The 20,683-nt window shown below is 28.5% G+C and overlaps 1 protein-coding gene across 1 annotated transcript in view; it reads right to left on the bottom strand.

The window, feature by feature from the left end:
- Nucleotides 1-20,683, bottom strand: part of LOC122497605 (BMP and activin membrane-bound inhibitor homolog) — a 71,620-nt gene continuing 50,937 nt past the window's right edge. Inside the window, exons 3-4 of the mRNA XM_043604834.1 lie at nucleotides 10,828-11,100; nucleotides 1-527 (exon numbers count right to left, since the gene is read on the bottom strand). Coding sequence (XP_043460769.1) covers nucleotides 274-527; nucleotides 10,828-11,100 — 527 coding nt within the window. The 3' untranslated portion in view covers nucleotides 1-273. The remainder of the gene's footprint in view (nucleotides 528-10,827; nucleotides 11,101-20,683) is intronic.

Below are 20,683 nucleotides of genomic sequence, written 5' to 3'. Positions count from 1 at the left end.
TTTCTTCTATATACATATTTTTTTGTTTAATTAAAATAAAGCCATTTTTCTAATTAAAAAATTATAATTAATCTGTATTTGAAAAATTAAAACCAAATAAAGCAGAGAATTTTCTGTTTATTGTTTTTGTCGAGAAATAAAATGGAATTTAATTTTTAAATAAAGAAACTTACGAATGAAATTAAATTAAACGAGTGAAGTTTTTTATACTAAAAAAGACAATTCTAGAATGATAGAAATAAAAGTCTTTGGATCCTTTCGAAGAGGTCTTTTTTAGACCAAAGGCACTTTCGGTGTTCCCAGTAGAGGTGGAGCGTTATCGGGCATTCGATGTGGGCCCAATTTATCAATTTGATTTGGCAATGGTTGAAGCAGCCTAATCGCTAAGGTCGCCAAAATTAGAAGAACTATAAGGCCGCAAATTGGCACTGCAATCGTCGCAGTTCGGAACCAGCCGTCTGTATTCTGTATTCCTTGGCCCGTTGGTTGAATTGGTCCCAAAAAGGCCCTCGAATCACCAACTAACACTGTAAGAAAATGTATGTATGTAATTAACCTTTATATTAATTTATTAATAACAAATTATTTTTCAATTGAGCTCCCGCGTCCAATAACTCGATCTGCGCTTGAACTAAAAAATTCAAGCCAGTCAAGCCGTCAGAAAATGGAAAAAATAAAAGTCGGAATTTTTAATTTTAAAACATACTACCGTATAGAGCATAAAAATGCCCAACTTTTTTGTCTTTGAAATTTTTTTGTAGGACTTTTATTTTTAATAATAATGGACAAAAACTGAATTTTTTTTATTCTTCAATTTCATTGAATTTCAAAACATAAATCGACTTTTCTCAAACAAATCTTAATGAAATTAATTAAAAATTGATATACTTACTTATCAGGGTCTACCGAAGACAATGAAATGATTGAAACATTAAAAAATGTTTATTGCAAAATTATTTGTTAATATAAACACAGACCTGTCGGTAAATACGTTTTCTCAACTTTAACGAGAAAAAGTGTGCGGTGAACTTTCGAGTTGACAAAACTTCCAGTGAGACATTTGTTTATTAACATGTGAAGAAGTTTTTTGGAAATTTTTATTTAAATCAGATGAAAAATAAAGATTATACATAATGTTTAAAAAAATATGCGTCGTGCGGCGTTTTGACATTTTGACGCAAGAGGAGAAAACTATTGAAAACTATTGCTATTTTCTATTGATTTATTTAAAAATAAGTTTATTCATGTATTATATTTAAAATAAAAACAATTCTATACATTTATAACATGATAGGCAGTAAAAGATTTATTTAGATTTACAACGACAATAAAAAAAATAGGAAAAAGTTAAACAAATGCGCGATACATAAAATTACCACCAGAGGGCAGCACCTAATGGGCACATCTAATTTTCTCATTTTACCTCCTGACGTCGTGTATTATATTGGATTTTCAATTCCTTGTGCACAAATGAAAGAACAAAATTTTAGTATAACTAGTATTTTTCCCTATTTTTCAATAATTGTCCAAATTAGGAGAAAAATCCTTTTGAAATTTCGTTTACGTTGAAGCAGCCATTTTTAAAAGGCGACCACTGTTTGAAATTGCGCAACACCGTTAAGGGCATTTGAACCTTGATGACGTCACACATGCTTTGCACAAACTGTAACGTCATCAAGGTTCAAATGCCCTTAATGTAAACAAAGCAGGTCCTTGTATTTTTTTGAAGAAAATACTGTTTACTTTATTACTGCTGTTAAGATTTTCAATAAACCACGTGTTTTAAAATTAAAAATTAATGGTAAAGTGATAATAAAAAATTTAATAATATTAAAATATAAAGTATAGAAATTGTACAATTGTATAGTATAGTTAGTTATAGTATAAATTAATAACAATTCTAAAGTATAGAATTGTTTTTATTTTAAATATAATACATGAATAAACTTATTTTTAAATAAATCAATAGAAAATAGCAATAGTTTCCAATAGTTTTCTCCTCTTGCGTGAAAATGTCAAAACGCCGCACGACGCATATTTTTTTAAACATTATGTATCTTCTTTATTTTTCATCCGATTTAAATAAAAATTTCCAAAAAACTTCTTCACATGTTAATAAACAAATGTCTCACTGGAAGTTGTGTCAACTCGAAAGTTCACCGCACACTTTTCCTCGTCAAAGTTGAGAAAACGTATTTACCGACAGATCTGTATTTATATTAACAAATAATTTTGCAATAAACATTTTTTAATGTTTCAATCATTTCATTGTCTTCGGTAGACCCTGATAAGTAAGTATATCAATTTTTAATTAATTTCATTAAGATTTGTTTGAGAAAAGTCGATTTATGTTTTGAAATTCAATTAAATTGAAGAATAAAAAAAATTCAGTTTTTGTCCATTATTATTAAAAATAAAAGTCCTACAAAAAAATTTCAAAGACAAAAAAGTTGGGCATTTTTATGCTCTATACGGTAGTATGTTTTAAAATTAAAAATTCTGACTTTTATTTTTTTCCATTTTCTGACGGCTTGACTGGCTTGAATTTTTTAGTTCAAGCGCAGATCGAGTTATTGGACGCGGGAGCTCAATTTCATTGTGGTTATTATACCTGCTAAAGTGGAACAATAATTATTTTGTTTCTTTTACATCTCGTCTTTTAAAATGTTTCCATAAAATTTATAAATAGTAAATTGAATTTTATTACAATTTGGAAGAAAAAGTTAAATAACCATTTGTTTTTTCGTTACAGTGGAAAATTGGTTGACTGGAATCGAAAAGGATAGTTTTGTTTCTACCATAATAGGGATTTTTAATTTTTGTGAAGAAACAAATTGTCAGGATTGCAGAATAATTTTCTTCAGACGAAAATCCATTCTCATTCTGTTTTCGTCGTAAAAAGTAAAATAGGTGACTCTTAGAATTTTTTTACTAAAATTTTTTTAAATTCAATTATTTTCAATAGGTATTTTCAATTATATATTTCGGAAAATTCAAATATCTACAAAAAATAATTACTAATAATTATTTTTTTAATTATCTTTATAAATAAGATCAAACTTTTGTCTGTACATTGCATAGAATTTGAAAATTTATGTTTATAGTTATTCTATTCGAGTCAGGCCTCCCACTCATGCCACTATTGACACTTTTTGACACTTTTTTCAGTTGATGCCACTATTTAGCTACTATTTTGAAAAAAATGCCACTAAAGACACTATTTTCAACTCACATGTTTAACTTTTAACCTTTAATGTTTAATTTTTAACTCAGGGTGGCCACCAGGCATTGAACTTTGAAAACTTGGAATTGGATGTGAATTTTGTAAAACCTTGAAATAACCTGGAATTATGCTTGATTTTTTCTTAAATCTTGAATTTTACTAATTTTATTGATAAATAAATAATTTTTTCTGCTTGTGAAATTTATATTTTTGTATGCAGAATGCAATTTTGAAACCTTGAAAATTTCTTAAAAACCTGAAAAAACCGTAGATGCCAAAAAAATTACGTTTAAATTAATTACCTGCAAAATTTTACTACAGCTAATTGCGCAGTCTGACTGATCGCTATATTGGACATTATTTTATTATATTATAATATTGAACAAATCTTATAAATATTATCTATCTTTAGATTTTTCACGAAATAGGAAGCTACTATCGGCTCAAAAAATTTGTATACCCTCTAACTTTGAAAACTCATAATTAAGTAAAAAAATTCTTCTGGTCTTAAAACAACCTACATATCAGTAGATGCACTATTCCTACCTTACTATGAGGCATTCCATTTCAAAACGACCCCCTTCGTAAACAATTGCCAATGTAAGACAATTTTTAAATGAATATTTCTTCCATTCTGTAGAACCAAATTACTTTTTATATTAGTGATTTCGAAAGTAGAATTTCTGAACTTTCTGATAATAAAAAAGTATATTTTTTTAATAATTTAATTTAAATAGAAAATTGAGTTAAAAAGTTAAACTTTGAAAAATCTCAAAACACGTTACCTCCGATTTTAATAAAATTCATATCAAACGAAAGCTTGAATATTCTTCTTTTTATTTGTCAAACGATAATAATGGACATCTCAGTAGATTTTAAGAAAATAATTAAATTTCACAAACATTTCGAAGGTTATATTGAGAAAACCATTTATTAAGTATAGGGCGGCATTTGTTTTTCCCAATTTATGCATAATAACCTTCTAAATGTCTGTAAAATTTAATTATTTTCTCAAAATCCACTGAAATGTCCATTATTATCGTTTGATAAATAAAAAGAACAATATTCAAGCTTTCGTTTAATATGAATTTTATTAAAATCGGAGGTAACGTGTTTTGAGATTTTTCAAAGTTTAACTTTTTAACTCAATTTTCTATTTAAATTAAATTATTAAAAAAATATATTTTTTTATTATCAGAAAGTTCAGAAATTCTACTTTCGAAATCACTAATATAAAAAGTAATTTGGTTCTAAAGAATTAAAGAAATATTCATTTAAAAATTGTCTTACATTGGCAATTGTTTACGAAGGGGGTCGTTTTGAAATGGAATGCCTCCTATACAAAACTGCACAAAAAAATTTTTTTTGCATCAATAATTTATTTTATTTTATTTTATTTAATTTACACGGGAAAATCCCTTTCGTACAGAAGTACTTATAACCTATGGGTACTAATTTCATTCAAATGCAAACGCTGGCATACAGTTCACACAGTCATGAAAATGTGATTTCTCAGGCTATTGATAAATGTAACCAGAGGCACACCGTAGAAATCTATAACATTGTGATACTCATTAGCCTCTCTAGTTATTCTAGCGATCACTGAATTCAATATAAGACTAGTTTTAAGAAATGACTCCTTGAATAGAGTCGGATTTCTGGAAGGTTTAAATGGAACTGCAAAATTTAATAACGATAATAAAGGTGAGCAATTTATAATACCATTGATTGTCTTAATCAAAAAAAGTAAGTCTGAAAAAAGAAATCTGTTCCTTAAGAGTGGTATTCCCAAAATCCGTCTCAACTCAGAATAGTCATGACTATAATAATCAAACGACATTCCCGTCTGCCTCGCAACAAAACGCATAAACTTGTTTTGTATTCTTTCTAATTCTATCATAAGATAATCTTGATAGGGTGACCAAATGATTGAGGCAAACTCAATAATTGATCTTACCAAAGAAAAATACAAAATCTTCATTGCTAGTATGCTCTTAAAGCGAGTCGCATTTCTGGTAATAAAGCCCAAGGTTCTGGTTGCTTTATTAATGGTTAATAAAACATGGGATTTAAGATTCAAAGATGCATCAAGCAAAACACCCAGGTCCCGAATCATGGAGACCCGTGAAAGAATTCTATTGCTTATAGTATAATTATATTTTAATAGGTCAGAGTTTTTTTTAAACGAGATAATGAAACATTTATTATTGTTAAATAAAAGCTTATTTCTAAATGACCATCCCACTAGTTTATTAAGATCTGATTGAAGATTATAAAGGTCTTGATTACAGGTAATTTTATTAAAAATTTTAAGGTCATCTGCAAATAAAAGAAAGGAACTATGTTTTATAGAAATCGGTATGTCATTTATAAATAATAAAAAAAGAGAGGTCCAAGATTCGAGCCCTGTGGTACTCCAGAAGTTATTAAAAAAGGATCTGAAAAATCATGTTGAGCAGATAAATAACGATTATTCAGATAATCTTTTATCCATACAATGAACTCACGAGAAAATCCCAATGCTTTCAACTTAGCCAGCAAAACTACATGATCAACCTTGTCAAATGCCTTAGCAAAATCAGTATAAATCGCATCAACCTGAATACCCCTATCAAGATTTGAAGACACGAAGTTAGTAAACAAAGCCAAATTAGTCAATACAGACCTGCGCCTCATAAAACTATGCTGCTCATCTACAATGAGATGCTCCACGTGATTATAAATTATATCATAAACTAGGCTTTCTAAAATTTTAGATAAAGAGCTCAAAAGCGTTATAGGACGGTAATTAGTTATATTTTTCTTATCATATTCTTTATAAACCGGTACTATAATACCTCTTTTCCAAACAAGTGGAAATACTCCACATTTCAATGACCGATTAAAAAGAATAAATAACGGCTCAATTAATACCGAACTGCATGACTTGAGGAGGGCAGGCGGAATCTGGTCTGGACCAGCACCCTTATTGACTTTTAAGTTTTTCAACTTCAATGCAATCATTTCTTTAGTTATTGTATTAATATTAATAGTTAAATTATTATCGAAATGAAAAACAGGAACATCGCTTGATGATAGAGTGTGGACAGAGCTAAAATAATCAGCAAAAAGATTGGCAATTTCATTAGGAGTATTCGCAGAAACATTATTATACTTAACTTCCCCAGGAATTAGAGTATCGCTTTTAAGAGAATTTATATAACTCCAGAAATGCTTCGGATTAGATATTAAATTATTTTCGACTTTAGTTATAAAATTACTATGAGCTTCCCTTGCCAATTTCTTACAGTCAGCACGTAGCCTAGAAAATTCTTGATAATCCTGATAGTTATTTGACACTTTAAAATTTCTATGCGCTATCTTTTTATAAAATATAAGACGTTTAAGCTGATGAGTAAACCATGGTGGATAATTATCATCCCTAACCTTTTTTAGTGGTACAAAGAGTTTTATAGCAAGATTAATTTTGTCATAAAAAATAGAAACAGCGTCATCTAAATTCTGAGTGTCAAGAACAAGATTCCAGTCAATATCAGCAAGCATATTAGCATATTACAAATTTCATTAATATTCGCCAGTAGGATAAATATATCCTACTGGCATGCTAAATTTTTTTAATAAAATATTTGAAAAGTATTTTGCGCCCGCTTGTATGACGTCAGCGGGCGGTAAAGTATTTTCCGCCCGCTTCCCCTACCTCCGAGTGGGCGGAAAAGTATTTTGCGCCCGCTTGTTAATTATTCGATTTTCTTCATTAAAATGCGACATTTTCGACTTTCTTTATAAGTTGACTATATAACTGCAAATATTTTCAACTTGTTTTATTTTACCTTTAAAAATTTGCAATTTTTTTTTATTTTCTCTAAAAAAAATTATGAGACATTTGGTTTTGTTCCCATTTCGTTTATCAAAATTGTCAATTTTAAAAGTTCTTGTTTCAGTTTTGTTTAATTATTAATTACTACGTTCTAAATAAATACTTTGTTTCCAGAATACATTATTTTTTTATTTCTATTTTAAAACTTCTATCATTATAGACTTCATTCGATATAATGTTTATATAGAGCTTAATTTTTAACTAATATGAGCGTTTAATCGTGCGTGCCCTCAATGCCATACTTTCCATGCAGTTAGGACAAAAAATTATGTTCGCATCATGGGCGCAAAGGTGATTACGACTTTGGCGAAATCACCTATTTTGCGCCCTTGTTACGAAAATAACTATTTCACAATTTGCACTTCATGTTGACAATTCTGTGTCTTTATTTGCAAGGGAGTAGACCCTTTTCATAATGATGAGAACAATCCATGTACTTCAAAAATTCAAACATTTATAATTGAGGCTCCGGATCTTAAAAGGGCACTTTCCGCATATACTTTACATGGTGAAAGTGCCCTTTTAAGATCCGGAGCCTCAATTGAGGCAAAATTTTTTTTGTATTTTACAGTTTTGTATAGTAAGTAAGAATTCCTGAAGTGGGCCCCTATTTTTCATTGGGTCGGTGGATTTTTCTCATTCTTATATGTTTCGATAGCCTATGATGGCATAATAAAAACTTGTAAATAGTTTTCCGAAATTCGAATATTTACCAAAGTTATTCAAGGTCAAAGTTATTTGTAGCGTTTTAGTAAATAGCTAATTACTCGCGATCGAATGAACCGATTTTAATAAAAATTGGAGGAGAGTTTACCTGAAGAACTGTACTTTAGATAAATGATCAAAATTTTAATTAAAAAATATAATTTGTTTAAATAAATTAACTTTTTAATTTTTGGGGTTAAAAAAAAATATGTTCTCCATCTTTTTTTTTAATTTTTTTTTAATAATCAAATAGAGAATACTTTTAAGATTTTATTTTAACAATAAAAAAGTGGGATTTTGTAAATATTCGAATTTCGGAAAACTATTTACAAGTTTTTATTATGCCATCATAGGCTATCGAAACATATAAGAATGAGAAAAATCCACCGACCCAATGAAAAATAGGGGCCCACTTCAGGAATTCTTACTTCATAGAAGTAGTGTCGTTGATGATATCAGGTTGTCTTAATATCATATGAATTTTTTACCTGAGTTATGAGCTTTTAAGTCTTTTTTTGAGCCGATAGTAGAGTTTTTATTTGATTTTTGAAAAGTTCAGGGTGGCCACATGTCAGTAAAGTCAGGGAAATGTCAGGGAAAAAAATATTTTGTCAGTAAAGTCAGGGAAATGTCAGGAAAAAAAATTTTTTGTCAGTAAAGTCAGGGAAATGTCAGGAAAAATTTTTTTGTCAGGGCAATTAAAGAAATTAAGACGAAACTTTTCAAACTCTTAGCTTAGGTATTAGTCTAACTTAAAATGCTAGCCATATCCGATTGAAAAATATCAAAAAATCAAAATTTTATTCTTTTGAACTAGGATGTCTACTAACCGAGAAATAGCCGGGAATTTTTTCACCACATTAAAAAAGTTTTATTATTTGAATTTGTTTGGGACCATTCAAGTACTATACGTAAGCATTTAAGGGGGAGGGGGAGGTCTAGCTATTGCTTATTTCCATTAGAAAAAATGGCGCTAATACATATAAAAAATCTTACGATGGGGGAGGGGGGGGTCTAAAAACCTGAAAAATATGCTTACGTAATACTTGAATGGCCCCTTTTTAAAAAATCGCTTTTTATTTCAATTTTTATAGATATTTATACTGTTTTCTAAATTTGAATTAGTTAAAAATAATTAATTTGGTGGTACAAAATCAGTCACTGATTCGAATATAGTATGTAAAAATATATTTTTTAAGAAAAATTATCGAATTAATAAAAATTTTGTGAAATTCAACTGAAAATAATAAAATTTATTAAAGAATTTCATTAAAAGCTTTTTAACAAATCGAATTTTCAAAGTATTAATAAAATTGAATTTTCGCAAATTTTTTTTGAAAATTCTGCAAAATAATAAAATAAGATTTTGGAAATTTTTTAATTCTTTTGTTTCAAGATAATTGAATTTTTTTATTTTTAACAAATAATTGAAAATTTATAAAATAATTGAAATTTCTTTACATTCTATTAAAAATAATTAACTTCTTTTAAAGATTTTTATTTAAATTTTTCGAAAATAATCAAGGGAAGTTAGTCACCGTAATTATAATTTTATTTTTAAAAATTTCTTCGCAATCTATTGAATTATTTTCATAAATAGTAAAACTCATTGCAGAATTTCAATTATTTTTAATACAATTTTAATCGAATTCCTCGAAAAATGTAATTATTCTTAAAATTTTTATTAAAATTCGTCGAAAAAATTCAATTATTTCAAGAAACTGAAAAAACAATAGTAAAAGTCTTCAGATTCACTAAATTCTTTTGAATATTATTTTTTAAAAATATTCTTTACAAGAATTCAATAATTTTCATAAATTTTCATAAAATCTAAAAAACAATTCAATTATTTTCAAAAATTTTAATAACATTCTACGCAAACATTTAATTATTTTTATAAATATGTAATAACATTCTTTGGAAGGATTCAATTACTTTTATAAATATTAGTAAAATTCTTTGCAGAAATTCAATTAGTATGAATACATTTTAATAAAATTGAATTAATCAAATTTTCAATTATAATTATGAACAGACAAGATTATTTTAAAAAATTGAAAAAATTCTTTGTTTATTTCAATTATTTTCCAAATTTTTAATTAAAATTATTAAAAAAACATTATTTTTAAAAAATTTAAAGAAACATGTCAAAAGAATTTAATTATTCATAAAAAACTCTAATAATAAATTTGGAAGCCATTTGTAGATTTATTTATGTTCGAAATCAAATAAATTTAAATTTTGATGAGAAAAAAAATCGGGAATTTTATTGAACAAAAATATAGTAGACACCCTGTGAAGGCAAATTTAAATCCCCTTTTTTCTTTACAGTGTAATTTTGGTCAACTATATAGAATCGCAAAGGATGGCTTTGTTTCTACCATAATAGGGATTTTGAATTTTTTAGTAGAAAAAAATTGTTAGGATTGCAGAATAATTTTTTCCAGACGAAAATTCATTCCCATTCCGGTTCCAGTTTACAAGATTTGTTCAAATTTTTATGTTTATAATTATTTAAACTGAATTATTTGCTTATTATTTATGTATTTTTTATATTTGTACGTAATAATTTTATCTCAATAAATGAATATTTTCATATATAATAATGATAATAAAAAATTTTATTTGCCGCGTAGATTCCAAAGGGTTCCATATCAGGGCGAGTTTCTTGTTAGAAATTCTCTCCGACTTGTAATTACATCGTTCGAAATGAATTATCTACAATACTGGAGTATATTATCATTAAATTTGTTGATTCCACGACGTCTAGACTCGCGGAGTGAAGAATATGATGCTTGACAGGCAAAAAAAGAGATAAAGAAAAAACAGTGAATTAAAAAAAAAACTTTAATCAGAGGAATCGAGAGGTCAACGAAGCGTCGTTCCAAGAGTTTCTCTTTGGCTTTGACGATGACCGACTCGTATGGATCGCGAGCGTTTGGATAAAGTACTTAAACAATTTACGAGTCTTGAAGGGGTGATAAAGATGAAACAGGTAACGAGAGGATAATAATTAACCGACCTTGAAGAGTTTTGTTGAGCCTACTCCTCACGGCAGGACTGTCAATGTGATTGCAAAGATCCTCTTCGCAGCACAAATATCCAGGCGGGCATTGTCTTTCCTTGAGACTTTTCTCCAGACAACCACTATATGGACTGTGTTCTGGCCTCAAAGACGCTGGATTTAAACTTGATGGCAATTCCGTGAAACATCCACGGCCCATGCAGAGATAAGACTGGGAAACACAATCTGGCTGATTGCAATAGCATCTCACTAATTCAACATCGTTTGCTTCTGTAACAAGAGGAACAAAATTTATATTTCAAACATAATATTCAAAAAATACCAACTAAAAATAGTCTACAAGCAATTAAGAGTAATTAATTATAGCCAACCTTGAATTTATACTTTCTAGTTATTTTTCTCTCTTTCAAATTGTTCATTTATCGGCTGTTTTTTTTTCTTTATTTAGTGTCACACAAATTTTAAATAAACAAGAAGAGTTGGTAAATAAACGATCATAAACATTATTTATTTCAATAATATACAAATGAGGAAAAAGTAAATAAATAAAAAGTGAACTTGTTTATTTATTTCGTTATTTAAAACAAATTTTTATTCTTTATTTAAATTTTTTGCTTGGTGAAGAAAGAAAATTATTTTAAAACACGATGAAATAAATCATTTTTAATTTACAAACAAAGAATAAATTACATTACCAATCTGAGGAAAAGGTATATATATGTTTGTTTAATAGTAATTTATTTTAATTACTGTTTGTAATCAATTATTGCAATAATAATAAAATTCATACAGTATATAATAACAGACACCATTTTTAAAATTTATTTATATTTAATTTTTTTTATTCAATATGTTGTGTAGAGGTACTAAATAAAGATTATTTTTTTAAAATAATTTAATAAATTTTATTATTAAAAACATTTATATTCCAGTAATGAGGAATAATTAATAAAACAAAATTTGTGTAATAATAAAAAGTTCTAAATACTGTTTTTTTATTTAACGGCCACAAACAAAAAAGACAAAAAAATGAAACTAAAAAATTATTATTCATAATGAGTTTTCTCATCGATTTATATTTAAACATAAATAATTATTTTGAAAATCAAATAGAATATATTTTTTGTATTACTTTCTCATAGAGGAAGTATTGTAATACCAAAATTTATCGAGTTCGATTTTTTGACATATCTTTGTTATTTGACCTCAGGAGTTCAAAAATGACATTTTTGAAAAATATGATTATGTGTGTGTGTGTGTGTGTGTGTGTGTGTGTGTAAACATCACATTTTCATAAATATCTTGAAATCATGAAGTGCTTTTGGCTTAAATTTTTTTTTAAATTGTAGATCTCACCTGCGGACATAAAGTGAGAGTACTTTGTGAAAGATTAATAAAGTTTAACTAAATTTTTTTTGGATTTTCAATTTTGCAAAAAAACGTTTTTTGTCCATAACTTTAAAAAAATGTTAGGACATCTATTAATGTTTTTCCATAATTATTGAGCGGCCGGATCGTAGAAGGGCACGTAAATTTTTCTCGAGCGAAATCTAAGTCCCCTGAACACTCAAAATTCAACTTCTGAATTTAAATATTTCAAATACACATCCTTATAGAAAATTTCATTCCGCATCTTTTTTTCTTATGAAATTTTTTTCTATCTATTACCGTTTTCGAAATATTTTGGAAAAACTGTTTTTTTGAAAACTGTAAATTTAATGACATTTTTCACTTCAACTCGCGATATTTCAGACAATTTTAAAAATTTTTCAATGAAGCAAAAATGAAAATACGTCTTAAGGTATTCTACGAATGATAAAAAAAGAAAAAAGTGGTTTTCTTTATAAACAAAATTGTTATTAATTTTTTTCTTTATTAATGTAAAAATCACGAACTACAATCTTCACGGCTCTCGTTTAACGGGCGAATTTTTAGTAACAGAGAACTTCCAGTGAGAAAGTTGTTCATTATGATCCAAAAAAGTTTTCTGGAAAATAATAAGGTTAATAATTAATTAGTGTCGAAATGGTAAATGTTTAAAGTTGCTAGCGACCAAACGCATAGCACGCGCCACTGGCCATAACCTATGAAACAACACTCCCAAGCAACTATGGCGAGTGACGCGTGCTATGCGTTTGGTCGCTAGCAACTTTAAACATTTACCATTTCGACACTAATTAATTATTAACCTTATTATTTTCCAGAAAACTTTTTTGGATCATAATGAACAACTTTCTTACTGAAAGTTCTCTGTTACTAAAAATTCGCAAGTTAAACGAGAGCCGTGAAGATTGTAGTTCGTGATTTTTACATTAATAAAGAAAAAAATTAATAACAATTTTGTTTATAAAGAAAACCACTTTTTTCTTTTTTTATCATTCGTAGAATACCTTAAGACGTATTTTCATTTTTGTTTCATTGAAAAATTTTTAAAATTGTCTGAAATATCGCGAGTTGAAGTGAAAAATGTCATTAAATTTACAGTATTAAAAAAAACAGTTTTTCTAAAATATTTCGAAAACGGTAATAGATAGAAAAAAATTTCATAAGAAAAAAAGATGCGGAATGAAATTTTCTATAAGGATGTGTATTTAAAATATTTAAATTCAGAAGTTGAATTTTGAGTGTTCAGGGGACTTAGATTTCGCTCGAGAAAAATTTACGTGCCCTTCTACGATCCGGCCGCTCAATTTTGTAGAGTTTTTTTAGACGCATCTTTTGAGCCTTAATTGAACATGTTTCGTCCATATTAACCGGAGATATTATAAACTTTTAAAAATCAAAAATTTTAGAAAATAAGTCTGTTTTGAAAATTTTATTGAAAAATGTAGAAGTAACTTTAAAATTATCGTTACCAACTTGTAGAGCATTAAAAAACGCTTCGATTGACCTATTTTTGAACCTAATTCGATAACAAATTTCGAAATTATTAGTATTTTAAAAACCAAAAATTGTGGAAAATGACATTTTCTCAACATTTTTGTTTAACTATTAAACTATTATAACTAATATCTTGTAGGGTATTTAAAAATACATTGATTGACACAAAATTCTATCACTTTTACCATATTTATAAAAAGTTATTCATATATTTCTATTATTTTTATCTCTATGAGGAAGCGAAGTGTTCATGAAATGAGCACCAAAATTATAAAAAAATATACAATTTGGCAGCGGTTTTAATTAAATTATAGAAATTTTAAATATAGGGGAGATTGGGGTATTGTGGGCCACACTTTTTCTTAGCTCAATATCTTACACAAAAAAATTTTTTTTAAATTAAAAAATTTTTTGTGTCAGTTGGAAGTATAAACTAACATATCATAGTCAATTTCCCAAAATCATCACTTATCTAAAAGAAATTTCAGTTTTACCAAACGGTGCGCTTTTATGATTTTTAAAAATGTTGGGGAATAATTGTGGACCACTGCCTAAATTAAGTTCAAAATAAAAAATAACGATGAAATATATTTATTAAATTTTTGGAAATATTAAAAATGTTATAAATGTTTAATTATTAGTTTAAAATTAGAAAAGAAAAAGTAAGAAAATGTTAATCTGAATCACAATTTGGACAAGTAAAATTGGCTCAATTAATTACACAGTTTAAATGAACAGACCTGTCGCATGAATCGAAATGAAACGAATTGTTTTCGTTAAATTAATATAGCTATGAGTGATTTTAATAATATGTACTTGAATTGTGCAATTAAATCGCCAAAAGCAAGCAACAAATACTTTTCCAAAAAACGTGGCTCACAATATTCCCCAAATGCTTCATTTTACAAAAATCTTTGTACTATTTATTCACTTTAATTTGATGCAAAATTTCTTTTTGGAGTCACAGTATCAATGATACAATAATTAAAAAAATATTTTTCGTAATTAATTCTTGAAAATCTTTGTAAAAACAATAAAACCATGAACACCCAAAATAAATATTTGAATGCAATTTTTCAGCTGTGATTGTTGTTTACGGTTTATAGGTAATTGTAAAGCGTTGTAAAGTCATGAAATGCTATAATGAAAAATTTACTTTGAACGAACAAAAGAAAATAAAAAAAATTGGATGATAAAACTTATAAATATTAGGTATTATATAATGGAGTTGGGCCACAATTTCCCAATGTCCCCTAAACTAACAAAATTTAAAAGAAGAAATTTAATTTTTTATTTTCTTTTATTTAAAATATTCAATAATCAACGAATCAAATCACCGGACGGTGATATAAATTCCCGAACATTATTGTAGTTCTGAGTCGAGAAAAACAGTTTTTAGTAAGTTTGCTATCTCTAACAACCCAGTGAGAAATTGCCAATAGACTTTAATCGGTCCAATATTGGTTGCCGTGCTGGGCGCCGATTGACTCCCAATATTTGACCAATATGGGCTGATGCTTGGGATGTAACGGGTTCGCCAAGCATCGGTTGTTAATATTGGTCCAATATTGGCCGAATATTGGCAACCAAGAGAAAAAATTTTTTTAAATAAATTCTTTTTAATTAAATAATAATAATAAAAAATTAATGTTTATAATTTTTGTTGAATATATTTATTTGTTTAATTATTTATTTTTAATAATTCATGTAAATAATAAATAATTTATTATTTATAAATTATAATTATTTAAAAATGCAGCAGCTATTAGGAAATAGCATTCTGCAAAAAAATTCTATCATTGAAAAATCAATGATAGGCGAGAGATATCTGCGTCATTAAATAGATTCGCAGATGATAGGCAAGAGATATCCGCGTCATTAAACAGATTCGCAGATATACTCTGGTCTCGCGACGAATCTCTCGATACTTATATACACTGGAGTCGCCGTGTCAGTTGCGAGAACGGTTACAGCGTCCCTCTTTCGGCGGAGATAAGAATTGTCACGTAAACTGCTAAATCGCTTTACCGACGGCCTTATTATACCCGCAGTTTACGTGACAATTCTTATCTCTGCCGCAAGAGGGACGCTGTAACCGTTCTCGCAGCTGACACGGCGACTCCAGTATATATAAGTATCGAGAGATTCGTCGCGAGACTAGAGTATATCTGCGAATCTATTTAATGATGCGGATATCTCTCGCCTATCATTGATTTTTCAATGATAAATATATTAAACAAAAATTATAAACATTAATTTTTTATTATTATTATTTAATTAAAAAAATTTATTTAAAAAATTTTTTTTCTCTTGGTTGCCAATATTCGGCCAATATTGGACCAATATTAACAACCGATGCTTGGCGAACCCGTTACATCCCAAGCATCAGCCCATATTGGTCCAATATTGGGAGCCTTTATTGGACCGATGATTGGTCTCTTGGCTCCCAATATTGGACCGATATTGGACCGGTAAGAAATTTCTCACTGGGAATGTATATTTTGCCGTAAATAGTTAGGAAATTTTCAGGAATCTCGAAAAGGGTTGTGTACATTTTTAGGTTATGTTTGATTGTTGTCATCGTGCCCCACAAAATACGGCACTGGCTGGTTTAAATGACGTGAAATGTAAAAAAAACATTTTTCAACCACTTTTTCTCTAAACACAGTAAAATTGTACTTTTAAATTTTATATTTTAGAACCGTGTTTCTGCATGGATTTAAACAATCTTTTGGATTATTGTATTTTATAGAAGATCCTTACCCGTTGTACGTTCCCAGTGTGCACGTTCCGGAACAATTCCGGAACCGTTCTGTAACTGTTCTTTATTTCCATTAACTGTTACAGAACAGTTCCAGAACGTGCACACTGGGTTGACATATTTTGTAAAAAGTGTCTGTGTTTAGAGAAAAAGTGGTTGAAAAATGTTTGTTTACCTATTTCACATCATTTAAACCGCAGTCAGAGGTCTCACGTAACCTAGAAATTTCACAGACCTTCCAACGCCCGAACGCCGTTAAAGCCAAATTAGTTTTTCTATATTAATAAATAATAAATAATAAATTTAGGACGCATGATTATTCCCCAAATGTCATTTTACCGAACTGCACTTTTGCGAATAGTCATTTTTGCGAAAAGCCATTTTTACGAATTGTCACTTTTGCGAATCGACATTTTTACGAAATGTCATTTTTGCGAATAGCCATTTTTACGAATTTTCATTTTTGCGAATTGTCGTTTTTGCGAATTGTCATTTTTGCGAAAAATACAATAGTGAATCTATATATATACCTACAAGTTTACTATTGTATTTTTCGCACAAATGACTTTTCGGAAAAGTCACAATTCATAAAAATGTCGATTCGCAAAAGTGACAATTCGCAAAAATGACAATTCGCAAAGACGACAATTCGTAAAAATGACTTTTCGCAAAAATGGCTATTGGCAAAAATGACAATTCGTAAAAATGTCGATTCGCAAAAGTGACAATTCGTAAAAATGGCGATTCGTAAAAATGTCGATTCGCAAAAAAGACAATTCGTAAAAATTTCGATTCGTAAAAATGACTTTTCGCTAAAATTACTTTTCGTAAAAATGGCTTTTCGCAAAAATGACTATTCGTAAAAATGACATTTCGCAAAAATGGCTTTTCGCAAAAATGACTATTCGCAAAAGTGCAGTTCGGTAAAATGACATTTCGGAAAAATGACATTTGGGGAATAATCATGCGTCCCAATAAATTTGAGGGAATTATAATATAAAAAAGGATTTATAGGTTATATGTTCTGTTTCAGCATTGTTAGTTGCGCGGAATCAGATAAGATGAAGTTCAATGGAGTTTATTTTTTATAGTAAAACTGTAAAAGGCGAGCTTCTTAATGAAGCTTGAAGGTAAAAATACAAGATTAGTTTGTTACACTCGCATACATAATTATAAACAAAAGCGAGACGCATTTGACTAATTGACTGCAATTCATCTTTATTCATGCAAAAGCTTTTTTTATAATGTCCGAGGAAGAAAGTGTTCCGCAATTGAGAGATGGTTACTAAAGTCAACAACCTGTCAATTAAATTTTTTATCTTCTTATATTATCGCTTTCGAAATTGCATTCATCAAGTCATTAATGACTTAGCCTATTATTATTTATATTCACACTTGCAGTTATAATCCACACGGATTTATTTTATTTCATATCTTTCATATTAATTTCTCCAAATTTCGCACGTGTAAATATTCGTGTTAATTTATTCGCAATTAGGGAGCGTTCATAAACTACGTAGACCTATTTTTGTCATTTTTTACCCCCCCCCCCTCCCCCTGCGTAAACTAACGTAGACTTTTGCTGAACCCCCCCCCCCTCCCCCGTGTGTTACGTAGTTTTTTTCAAACTGCATATTTAACATGTGACTGTCCACGAGAAAACGCGGCTTAGCTCCCAAACGTGAATTTCACCGGGCAAGCGATTGAAGTAGTGGAGAACGGGGCGAGCAGAGATGTTAAAAATGGGTCTCAAAACCTATTTCAAATGCTAAATACTAAATGGTATCACAAAAAGTATTTCAAATATAAAATATAAAATAGTTTTCAAAAAGTTATTTCAAATGCAAAATAGAAAATACGCATTTTCAAAATGGTTTTACAAAATAAAATGCTTTTTTTAAATGAACTTTATTTTTACGTAACTTTTTGACTTTTCCATAAAATAATATTGTATCCCTTATGAATCTGTTTTATATATTATTCTATTAATTTGACTTTATACAATAAACTACTTTTTTGAAAAAATTGTAAGAAAACTTTGTCATCAATTAAATAAAATATCTCATTTTCGAATGCTTGATGTGAAATCCTATGTAAATATTGAAACTTTGATCCTAAAAATTTCCGTTTTTAGTATGTAAAAATGAATATTATCCCATAAAGTTTGGTAAAATTTAAAAGAAAATGAATTAGCCGAAGAATCTCCTTAAAAGAAAAAATTGCTACAATATAAAAAAAAATTTCTTATATTTTGCATTTTCAAATACAAAATAATGAAAAAAACCATTTCAAATCAAAATGCAAAATGGTTTTTGGCAAATGCATTTAAAATGTAAAATGAAAATAGGCATTTTGCATTTTCTATTTTGCATTTGAAATAGATTTATTTGAAATAGTTAACATCTCTGGGGGCGAGGCATCCAAGACGGCACATTTTGGTTTGCGAGGCAATTATTTGAATAGGTTTTTTCAATTCTAATGACACGTTAAAAAGCTTGTCTTTTTGGCTAAAAAATCGCCATAGAACATTTTGACGTAGGTTGCACTTAAAAATTTCTACAACCCTTTTCCCAAAGGACCACATTTTGGCATATTTGAAAAACGTGGGATGAGGCGGCCAACTATTTTAATAGTTAAAAAACATAACTTAAAGTTAAAATTAGTGAAACATAACAAGGTAGTTGTTTTTAACTTACTTTTATTTTGTTAGTACACTTCAAAAATTTACATTTCAATAATATTATAATAATAACATTAATTAAATTCAATTGAACATTTTAAGGAAATATAAATTTGTTATTCTTAAAAAATGGTTTATAAAATTCAATGTTAAGTTTAAAATGTATTGGAGTAGGAAAAAAGAGAAAACATTTAGAAGAACCAATAAAATCACCACAAAAAGACGAAAAATTTAGTGTTGGCTGCCTAACCCCGCGAGTACTTTTTTAAGAAAACATCCACAAAACCCGTAATATTAAAAATATCGTAATTTCATTAACACCATCGTCTTCAGCACTAAATTCTGCATTAAAAATCACTTTACAAGTATTTTATTCGTGTAACTCTATTAACTAAAATCACCAAAATAACTCTTAGAAAAGTTACATCCAAAAAGTCTGTTTTCATAAATGATACTGTCATTGCTAAACTGCTGCAGCAATAATGCCCATCTGTCAGCAACTAAAGTAAACTACCATAAGCAGTCTAAATTATCAATACCGCACGATTTGAAAAAATTATGCAGAAATAAGAAGCAATTAGCTGCCTCGCCCCGTTCTCCTCTACTACGATTGAAGTTAACTATACGCTTGACATACCCATCTTTAAAACGATATATTGTCGAAAGTAATTGATATTTTTAACTTTTGACTTTTGCATTTGAAAAAGCAACATAAAATCTGTCGATTACCATAAAAAACTCAAAATTGATTTTTTTGACCTAAGCCGTGTTTTGTCGTGGACAGGCACATATTCGCATTAAACCATTAAAAATTAAATTAAAAACAATGTCAAATATTCTGAATAAAATATATTATTCTTGGCATATAGCAACATTTAACAATGGCAACGGGTAGTGAGTTTGCGCCGACTTGGTATACCACGTGACAATTCGGTCCCGCGCAATTTCAAAAGACGCAAAATTAATTTTAGCTTATATGTATTAACTACGTAGTAAGAGTCGATCTCCCCCCCTTCCCCCACGTAGACTAGCGTAGACTTTTGCCGAACCCGCCCCTCCCCCTTAGCATGCTACGTAGTTTATGAACGCTCCCTTACATTTAGAATTTTAGTATTTGAATTTTCTGAATGATAAAATTAATAGAAGTTAATAAATATTTCCTTTGTTTTGATAAGTTCTTTTAAATTTTGAATTATGATTTTATTACTTTTTAACCAACTTATTTATGACTTGAAGTAAGTAGGTTACAATATTCAGATAAATAACTGGACGCCAACTACCAATTTTCGCTATTTAATGTTCTTCGCTGAGTTTCTTATATTATTTCTTAGAAATTTCAATTGGATCGAGTGATTACTGCAAAATCAATTTCTTGAAAATTTACTAATAGATTTTTTAAAGAATATTTTATATTTTCGCTTTTATTTAATTTAAAGGAATAATTTCTATTTTAATTGCATAATTTAATTTTTATAATTTACTTTTTATCTAAATTCTCCTTGTTTTAACCATATATTAAATAATTAGTGTAT

Source organism: Leptopilina heterotoma, unplaced genomic scaffold (genome assembly GCF_015476425.1).
Source record: "Leptopilina heterotoma isolate Lh14 unplaced genomic scaffold, ASM1547642v1 Lhet_134, whole genome shotgun sequence".
In the NCBI taxonomy this organism is placed as follows: domain Eukaryota; kingdom Metazoa; phylum Arthropoda; class Insecta; order Hymenoptera; family Figitidae; genus Leptopilina; species Leptopilina heterotoma.
This window is presented reverse-complemented; position numbering and strand designations above follow the sequence as displayed.